Source organism: Varanus komodoensis, unplaced genomic scaffold (assembly GCF_004798865.1).
Source record: "Varanus komodoensis strain SLA01 unplaced genomic scaffold, ASM479886v1 scaffold43, whole genome shotgun sequence".
NCBI classification, from domain to species: Eukaryota; Metazoa; Chordata; class Lepidosauria; order Squamata; family Varanidae; genus Varanus; species Varanus komodoensis.
Genome location: NW_025335985.1, coordinates 2,329,727 through 2,339,661, shown reverse-complemented (window position 1 = coordinate 2,339,661; position 9,935 = coordinate 2,329,727). Strand labels below are relative to the sequence as shown.

The 9,935-nt window shown below is 43.6% G+C and overlaps 1 protein-coding gene across 2 annotated transcripts; it reads left to right on the top strand.

Moving 5' to 3' along the window:
* Positions 1–2,750: 2,750 nt before the first annotated feature.
* THAP1 (THAP domain containing 1) lies at positions 2,751–9,016 on the top strand. 2 transcript variants are annotated; one of them, XM_044444053.1, is made up of 3 exons: positions 2,751–3,031; positions 5,218–5,413; positions 8,476–9,016. In XM_044444053.1, the coding sequence occupies exons 1-3, from the start codon at positions 2,961–2,963 to the stop codon at positions 8,869–8,871; spliced, it is 663 nt and encodes a 220-aa protein (XP_044299988.1). In that variant the 5' UTR covers positions 2,751–2,960; the 3' UTR covers positions 8,872–9,016. The 2 variants fall into 2 exon arrangements, with proteins under 2 accessions (XP_044299988.1, XP_044299989.1); XM_044444054.1 differs by lacking the exon at positions 2,751–3,031 and adding an exon at positions 3,411–3,790.
* Positions 9,017–9,935: the final 919 nt, after the last annotated feature.

Below are 9,935 nucleotides of genomic sequence, written 5' to 3'. Positions count from 1 at the left end.
AGCTGAATGGCACTCTGAATTAAACCATTAAACCAATAAAAATTAAACCAATAAAAAAACCCTGAATACCAAAAATACCCCAACATAATATACATAATATAAACCATATTTCATCAGTCCTAAGCCAGAATAAGACATGTAATAAACACTAAACAAAAATCCATGGTGATCCAATGACAATATAAAATGCAGTAAAAAATTGCAGAATTTTCTTGTTTAACAATTAAATACGGTGCAAATAAAACTATTTTAGCCCGATGCTGAAAAGCATAAAGATTTGGCACCAGGCATACCTCTCTGGCAAGCTGATTCCATAATCATATGTCAACTTTGTATTTTTCAGTAGCTGATTTTATGTCTTCGCATGAACAGCATCCTCTAAATTAGATCACATTGATAGCTAACATTTTCTTGGAAAAATTATATGGCTTTTTCTCTAACTTAAAGTGACAGTAGCTCTATGGCAGGGGTTGGCAACCTTTAACACTCAAAGAGCCATTTGGATCGGTTTCCCACACAAAACACCGGGAGCCACAAAACCCTTTTGACATCTAAAATGAAGATAACGCTGCATATATTTTTACCTTAATGCTATGTATATCTTCATTATGATTTAGCTGCAGCTCTTGTTCAGTCACTAAAAACTGTTATTTTTAATCTTACATTATAAACTAGTAGAACTCCTTTCATAGATTTTGAATAGGAGAACAGCCTCCTGCAGAGTCAAAGTCAGTGCTAAGGGGCTGCATGCATTAAACAGCAAACCCCATAAGTTCGTCAGCAGTAAAAGCAAATGAATCTACCCACATACCATTAAACGTTTGGTTTTCTTGAGAAATTTTTCTTTTCTTTGATTTATCCATGGTTGGCCTGGGTGAGGAGCGGGGGGGAGCGGGGCTCAGTAAATCAGTGCAGGTCCGCAGATCGGCCTCGGCGCTGTGCTGTGCGGAGATATAGGTGTGTTTATTAGTGATTTAGTGACTGATTAGCAGATAAACAGTCAAGTGCTGTGAATTGTGACAGGTCCCAAGCACAGCAGCTTTTAACATTTAGATGGAGATTACATTGGGACAAAGAGAATCCTTTCTCATGTAACATGGGAGCCTGCAGGAAGCTTGTTTAGCAGAGGAATGTAGCGATTTACTTTAACTAGCTGATTTACTTACAACCCTGCATTCCTGAGTGGAGCTTCGGCAGCTGTGCAGTGTTTTGAGCGATGGAGCCACAGCAGAGGGGCTCAGGAGCCACGGGTTGCCGACCGCTGCTCTAGGGCAAGGAGAGTGGGTGTGCGAGAGCCTCAAAAATAACTTGCTCTACCATTGCACCATAATTTTGGACTGGACATTGCCACATAGGTTTCTATTGGCTATGCATGTGCAACTCCTTTTTATTCATGCCTTTGATCAGCCTTGCGCAAAATGATGCCTCCCAGGTAAGACTACAACTCCAAGCATCCCTCAGTCAACATTCACACGCAAATGCACCCTTTTGTTGTATTCTGGCAACAGGTGCAAGGCAGCATCAGGCAAGCTCTTGGGTGGCTGCTGGGTAGTGAAGGAACAGAGCAGGTGCTGTTAGGGTGTGTTACTGATTTACATGACTGGTTAAGTCCCTCTCTTCATTTCTACTACTCTTGCTGTGTCATATGCTAGGTCTAGCTTTAATATTAATCATACCAGGCCTTTAAAAATTCACAAGGTGTTATTTTTCTGTAAAAAAGAGGAAAAAACCCTACAACAGCAAGATACTTCACTAATTTTAAAACCCCATCCTGTTTTATGGCTTGTTTTGTTGTATTTGTAAGCTGCTTCTGTGATTTTTTAAAGTCAGCATATAAATGCTTAACTATGTGTATTTACTTGATAGTAAGCCTCCCTGGAAATCATGCTAGTTATTCACATAATGCTTAGGATTGCAGCTCTATTGTATTTAGCTGCTCCCCCCTTAACTCTCACCACCAGCTGCCATTCCAGCAGGCTGAGGAAGTACAAAGGTCTTCAAATCCTGAAAGGCCTCCCTGATGAAGGTCCTCCTTCCTCAACTGTTACCACAGAAGTCATTCTAGCTGGCTGAGGAAGATGAGAGGGAAACCTGATTCATTCTAGCAGCCCTTCTGAAATAATTTTTTTCCCCTTGCCATTCCTTTTTCTCCTGTGCATGGTGTCTCCTCATATTATAAATCTGGAGGCAGTGTCTATCCTGTTATATGTAAGCTGGCCTGGAAGCCTCTTTGGCTGGGGAGCAGTATAAACTCACTTCCAATGTATAAAATAAATTATCAGCACCGGAGACCTATGAAAAGGAAGCAAGACATCAAAGAGCTTTCTAATGGAGACAGGTAGTAGATAATTGCAGCACGAGACACTCAGTCTGTGCTGGTTACTCAAGAAAAAGTACCGTCCAGAGCAGTGAAACTTGTTTCCAGGTAGGACTCAGACTGCAGCCCTAAGAGGAAGAATTCACTAGATGGAAATCGTGCAATTCTTCAGTTTCTCGCTTCACTTCTAGGACGGGTTAAAACGGAAACCTACGAGAGCTCCCGACTGAAAATTCAGCCCTGCACCAACACCTATAAAGAGGGCAACTAACCTCGGCGAGGGCGCACGTATGTTTACAGGCGCAGGAGCGGCGGTACGTGCGTCAAAAGCCGAACCGCTGTTCTCTCATTGGCTACTCTAAACGGAGACGCGTCGCTCCCAAACATTACGGGGCGTGACTAATAGCAAAGTCCGATGCGGAGTTCTCGAGAGAGTTCGCCTGAAGCTGGCACCGCCATTTTGAAGTAGGGAGAGGCCACATCCAGCTTATGTCGTTCTTCAGGTTTTTTTAAAAAAAATTAAAAAGGGGACGTGAAGCCCTCAGTCAGGTAGTCAAACCTACGTGGCCTTTCAAGTGCGTTTTCTGGCTTCCGAGAAAAACTACGGCGGCGGCAGAGAGGCGGCGGGGACGGCCACGAGAGGATGGTGCAGTCCTGCTCTGCCTACCGTTGCCGGAATCGGTACGACAAAGAGAAGCCCATCTCTTTCCACAAGTGAGTAGGGGCGGGGGCAAGAAACGCCAAAGGGAGGGCGAGAGAGAAGCGCCCGCCGGAGCAGGCGGGAAAGAGATGCCGTTCGCTTCGCGAGGAGGGAGACGGAAGGCGGAGCCAGGGCGCGTGCGCGCACGGGGGCGAGGGGCGTTAGGAAGGACGCCGCGCGGCCCTGAGCGAAGTGGTGGGGGGGGGGGGGGGGGGGGGGGGCAGCAGCGGCGCGAGCGCGGGTTGAGAGAAGTGGAGGGGTGCCTTACTGGCGGGGCGGAACGCGCGTGCGCATGCGCCACCGGCCCTGGCCGCGTCGCTTAAGTCCCGCCAGTGTCAGGGCGTGGGGGGGGGGGGGGGGGGGGTTCCTTTTTTTTTTTTTTAATACCATTAATGGTCGCGCCGCACTGTGTATCAAGCGGAGAAAAGTATTGCTTCTGCTAAAGCACATCCCTCGTTTGGTTAATCCCGTCTGCAACCAAAACAAGCCTTCACGAGCTGACCAATGCATCGTTTAAGCGCTTGTGGAACTTCCTCGAGCTCCAGGGTGCCGCTTGAGGAAGTTTTTATGGCGGGGTCGACCTGCCTCAGCTACAGCATGCTGTGTAGGGGGGCGGAGGGTGCTTTTCGTGTGCTAATCCTCTCGTGTTTGCTTGCTTTTCTTCTTACCACGTCAAATCCATGAGGGAAGAAAAGACAGAATAGCTGCACGCTGCCTTTTACTTGGTGGCGCCAGGAAGTGTCCATTTGGATGCTTCCCTAGTCCACAAAAATGTATGTTGCCCTCTTAATTCCATTAACATCTCAGTGCTGTCAGCATTGTCATATAAAGTCTTTGGTTTGCATCTTAGCTTGTTAAAAAATTTGTATGGCAATCCTCTTTATTTCCTGAGTAAAATGTTTTTCCCTTTTTGCTCTTTCTGTCTGTCCAATTATAACCTCTCTCTTATATCATCATACAATATTACTTGGAAGTCAAAACTTGCTTGCAGTTCTGCGCATTGGTTAGAACTACTTGGATTGAAAAGAAGCTAGTTCTTGGGAATTTCAAGAATATGGGCATCTTTGCCCACCTTGTGCCCTGCCAGCAAGATCCAGGCAGGATGGGAGGAAGATGGGGATGCATTCACCTTCCATTCTTTTCCTTCCAAAAACTGTCAGCTAAGAAAAGTCTGAATCTAGCTGGCTCATTTACTGATGGTGGGTGAGAACAGGCAACAGAAAGGCCACTGGACCCAGGACATTTCCCCAACCGTCAATTGGACCTCCTTTTGACCTTTGTGTGGTCATCTGAGGATGCTGTTGTGAGCTTGGAAAGCAGCCAGTGCAGTCCTCTCTGCAATGGTGGGGAAGGGGAAAGAATCCAACATCAGATTTCCCCTCCTAGGGGTGACTGCCTCAGAGATGCAGAACAGTTTAAGGCTTGACAGAACTGAATTGCTCCTCAGCAGGGGTGGGAGGGAGTGGAAGGGTGTTAGAGAGTGTGTTGCCACTCCTGATACCACCCCCTATTTTTTCTTCATGCTAGAGGGAGATATGGGACTGCTCCTACTGCCAGAATGGAGAGAGAGAGACAGGCTACATGCCATCTCTGCTGTTCTCCCAGATCAGAGATAGCAGCAGGGTGATGCCCTTCAGGATGATTCCTCTGGGATGGAGTAGCTTTGGGCTCAAGCCCCACATCCTGGAGGCTGCATGGGTTGGATTGGGGTGCCTTCCATCTTGAAGCACCCAGCATTCTGTTTTGTTGTTTATGTTAAATTTTAAGGACATGAAATTTCAGTTATTGTTAGGAGTAAACTTTATTGCTATGGCTTTAAAATGCAAGCAAACCAAAATATGTTTTCTATGATTGAGACTCAAACAAAATAATCCCATTAGTAGTTAAAAGCTTTAATAAAAGGTTATAGATCTTTGACAAGTACAGTTGGTAGCACATCTCACTTGTAGGTGGACATAGAGAGAGTGAATCCTTCACAATTGTTGTAAAACCCATAACCCAGCGAGACTACTTCTCTGGACCACTGGTTGAGAACCACAGGTATAAGGTACTACATGGGGACATGGAGTATTTCTCTGAGCACAGCAATGCATTTCCCAGCGTTCTTTATAATATATAAACTCTCTGCTCAACCCAGCTCACTGATGGAGTCTTTGGTAGTTATTTTAAAAAAGGAGCTCAAAGTCCATTTTGTTTGTAGGTTTCCTCTCACAAGACCCGATCTCTGCAGGAAATGGGAAGCTGCTGTTAGAAGAAAAAATTTCAAACCAACAAAATACAGCAGCATTTGTTCGGAACACTTCACTCCAGATTGCTTTAAAAGAGAATGCAACAACAAGCTACTAAAAGACAATGCTGTACCAACAATATTTTGCCACACAGAACCAAGTGTTAAGGTAAGTGAGGTCTGGATTATTCATAAAAGCAGAGCAGTTATTTCAAAGTGACAGAGATATTGTGAGAAGAGCAGTGCACAGTATGTAGTAGGAGGATGTTGAATTATTCCTGCTCCTTGATGCTCTAACTGGAATTGCCTTCCACTTTCTTTCATTGATTGAACACACTTCATTAGTTGTTGTGGCCTTCAAGTGTAAACAAATGAAAGCAGCTCTTTCCTTAAATTGTTACTCTGTCGGCTTGATTATCGTGCCCACACTCCTCCTTCCTGCAAGGGTTACATTCAGATATGATAAATTGAGCATGCAGACTTCCAGAAGAGCTCGAGGAGAGTGACTGAGTTGTGATCACCTCATTTCAGCCTGGTATCCTGTTGCCTTTCTTTACCACTGCAAGAGTGCTAAATGTTGGCAGTCTGCGGCATTGACAGTCTAATTGCCTAATTGACAGCTTCCATACAGCCTAATCTTGGAAGCTAAGCAGGGTCAGGCCTGGTTACACTTTGAATGGGGGAGGAGCCCTGCATTGAGCAGGGGGTACCCAATAGCCTTTCCGACTGCATGATTTTGTGATTCTTGTGAACCATCCAGAGAGCTTTGACTACAGGCAGTATAGAAATATAATTAAATAATGATTCTGACATATCTGCGAAGAGGGTTGCTGCAGCCAGCCTCGAGCCCCTCTTTCTCCACTTCTTCCAATCAGTGGAAATGGGATGTCCTACTGAATTGAGGAGAGCAGGGTATTTATCCTATCTCAAACTCCTAATTCATCTTGCAGAGTAACTGAAAGGCTGACCAGGGATTCTTGTGCTCTTCTGTCACAGAAGAGTTTCATATATATTGGCATAATTCAGAGATCCCTTTTAGAACAGCACTCCCACTGCCACCATTACTGGGTGCCAGGTGATTTTCTAATAACAAGATTCATTCCTTCTTTCCTGTGTACTAAGAAATTCCTGGCATGAAATAAGTTAGATGTGCTGCATGAGTGCAGCAGGCCAGGAGAACTGGAGTGTTCTAGCCATGTTAAGCTCTTTTTGGTGATTACATATCAGATGTGACTTGTGGTGAGAGGAAATTGTTTCTTACAGGAATTACTCCAAAGTGACATCTGAACGTCTTGAGTTTTGCAAATATGAGCCATAAGTTTTTGAAGACCACCTAGAGAAAGTATTGTTAGTGAGTGCTATAAAAATGCAATAAATTAATTAATTTAAAAAATGCACTCCCCAGTGTGGATGGCTGGAGGGGATCAGGATGGTGTTTTGGTGTCCTCAGCTGGTGGGGAAGAGCACTGCCAGTGTGGCTGTGTCATGGTGGAGGCCTCTACTGGACCCAGATGGGTGGGCTGCTGTACTGTCCACCAGCAGCAGCAGGAGGAAGAAAGTCCTGAGTCAGGGTACTGTATGAGGCAGTGGGAAGCCTGCTTTGGATCCACTGGATTCAAAACTTGCTCCATTACCCAGAGGAAATCTGGCTCTATTAGCTATGCTAGCTGTGGAAGGGAAGGAATTTTATCTGTTGAGCCAAGATACACAAGCTGGCAGGGCTGGGATGAGGCAGTAGGATTACCTCATAATTCCCCACCAGCCCAACTCAAGATTGGTAAGACAGATAGTAAATTAAATATTGCTCAAAGATCTTAGAAGAAAACTTCTAAAGTCTGGTTTTAAATGGTCTCAAAATTGTTAATGCCAGGCTATTGTTGTCCATTTGCCATTAAGATGTCATTCTTGAATTTAATGTTACAAGTCCTTCCAAGTGCTTTTGCTGTACATCTGAAATCCTGCTCAATGGATCCTTGGCAGTAAGGAAACTGATACCTTAAGCACTTTCCAGGTAGATTGTTCTAGGATTACAGGCCAGGTGGAAAAGGGGTGATATAGTGTTGTATCCAGTGATGGCTTTGTGTGAACAAAAGGGACTTCTGATAATGCAAACACATACTTTTCACCAGTTTTCTTTTCCTATTACAGCCCTATAGACTCCCCACAAGCTGCTTTGAGGCTTCTCCAGAACAATGAGTTATGGCACGGAGGGCTGGAGAAAATATACACGCACACATTTTTCTATACAGTCCCATCACAGACGTCTCAGGAGAGTTTACAACAGATTAATAGAATAAAAATAGAAATAAGCATGGAAATAGAATAGAATATGTAACAGTGTGAGAGGGATTAGCAAAAATTAAATGTCCTGCCTTATAAAAGTGTAACCACTTTCCACTAATAGAAAGTCACCATTGGATACAACACATGATTTGCAAAAACCACAAGAGATCCAGTCATCTCTTACCACAAATATATGACTGAAATCTGGCATCATTCGCAGTCTAACTCTGACCCATTTGACAAATAATATTGAAAATTTGATTTACTGTTTGTTTTGCTGCAGATTTTATGCCATTTTAAAGAATAAATTAACCTTTCCAATTAAAGAGATTTTAAAAAGTAAGTTTAGGTTAGTGAAATACAGTATGAAAAAAGTTTTCATATTTTTTATTTCACCTATTTATTAGAATTCTATCCCACCTTTTTTCTTTTAAAGAACTTAAAGCAGTTTACACCTTCTGTTCTCAATCTTATCCCCACAACAACAATGCTGTGAGGTAGGTTAGATTGAGAGTCTGTGACTGGCCCAAATTCACCCAGTCGACTGCATGACTGAGTGGGAACTAGAACCCTGATTGCCTGAGTTCCAGTCCTGCACTCTTAACCACCACACTACACTGGCTCTCAATCTAAATACTTTAGATTTCTTCTTGATAAAAGTGACATTCATTGTAATTTGGCAAAAACATCCTCTGTATGAGGCCTGTTTCCTGTTTCCCAGTGGTTTACCTTCTCTGAGGTGGCAAGTAACTTCCTTTCTCAAGTGTTAGAGCCAAGTGTTGCAAAGAGAGAAAATGTTGGAAAGTGGTGATTAAATAGATGTTTTTAACTGGAAAAGGATGACACTCAAACATGCTATGTTGAACTTGCAAATAGCTGACTATGCCTTTAATTATATGCCTTCAACTAAGCAAATTTAAAGTGTATATTCTTGCCTTATTGTTTTAGTCTGAAGGCACTCAGGCACCACCTGAAATTCCAACTCCCCCTTCTCCTTCGCCGCCGCCACCACCGCAAACTGATCCAAGACTAGTAGACCCAAGCATTGGATTATTGATGCCACCCCTTCATACTCCCAATAATATTGCTGTGTTTTGTGATCACAACTATACTGTAGAGGATACAGTGCACCAGAGAAAAAGAATTCAGCAGCTGGAAGAGCAAGTGGATAAACTGAGGAAGAAGCTTAAGACTGCTCAACAACGATGTCGGCGTCAGGAGAAACAGATTGAAAAACTGCGAGAGCTTGTTCAGTTTCAGAAGGAAAAAGACGTCTTGTCGGGTAAAGGTGGCTATGTGATTCTGCCTAATGACTATTTTGAAATTGTAGAAGTACCTGCCTAGGAGGCTATCATTTATATTTATGGGGCACTGCCAGATTTAGCCTCATCAGACTAACTCAGAAGATCAGTTTAAAATGCAATGCTTTCTAATTCTGTGAACAAGATACTTCAGCCCTTCAAAACAATAATAAAATTGCTATATAATATATGTTTGTTGTGATGACTTGTTAGCATTTTTATCGATCACTTCCCTAGTAGTACCATTATCAATATTTACACTGAGAACTGCAGCAGTATCATAATCCAGTTCCAACACATTTCCATCTGTGTTTACTCAGAAATAAATCTCTCTGTGTTCAGTGGGGACTATTCTCAGGTATTGGGAAATAGCACTGCAACCTTAGGGCAGCGCTCCTGTACCCACTTGCCTAGGAATTAGCCCCACTATCTGAATGGAGTTTATTTCTGAGCAGGGTTGCATTGTTAGATGATTATACAAAGCAGAACCATAGTGCTGCTCAAAAATTATTGCTAAGCAGTTGTAATGGTATTTTAGCATGTAGTTGGCCCTTTGAAAAGTCTCCTGCTGGACAACGTTGTTTCAGAGAATTATAGTAGAAATGGAATGCAAAACTTTAATTCTATGTATACAGGAGGGGGTGTGATGAAGATGGGAAGCCATCATCCGTAAGCCAGCAAGTCTTTAGTTCAAATTCCACCTCTGCTGTGAACCTTTTTGGGTAGCTTTACACGAACCACTACCCCTCAGCTGGTAAGAGTGCCTCTTTATATATGGCCTTGGCTGTTGAGTTTTGGTGCACAGGTAGCACTCTCAAGACACCATTGATTGGTCATTAGAGGTATGAGGGAACAAAGGAGAAAAGGCAGTGTCAGAGATAATGTAGGGCTCAAGTCAGTAAGGTCAAAATCAGCTCCATGAATGTGATGCTCAGAAAAGGAGACTTCACTACAGGTTCTGGAGCCTTGCACAGCTCGGCCATGGCAAGACATGGGCTGCAGTGGCTGCAAAGTCTGGCTTCCAGATAGTTGTTAAGGGCAGTCCCATGTAAAATACCTGATAATCTAGCCTTGAGGCGTATGAATGACATTTCACTGCTCTGGATC

Coding starts and splice junctions, on each gene's coding strand:
- THAP1 (XM_044444053.1), top strand. CDS start 2,961: ATGGTGCAGTCCTGCTCTGCCTACCGTTGCCGGAATCGGTACGACAAA. Junction 3,032..5,217: donor AAGCCCATCTCTTTCCACAA/GTGAGTAGGGGC, acceptor TTTTGTTTGTAG/GTTTCCTCTCACAAGACCCG. Junction 5,414..8,475: donor ACACAGAACCAAGTGTTAAG/GTAAGTGAGGTC, acceptor TTATTGTTTTAG/TCTGAAGGCACTCAGGCACC.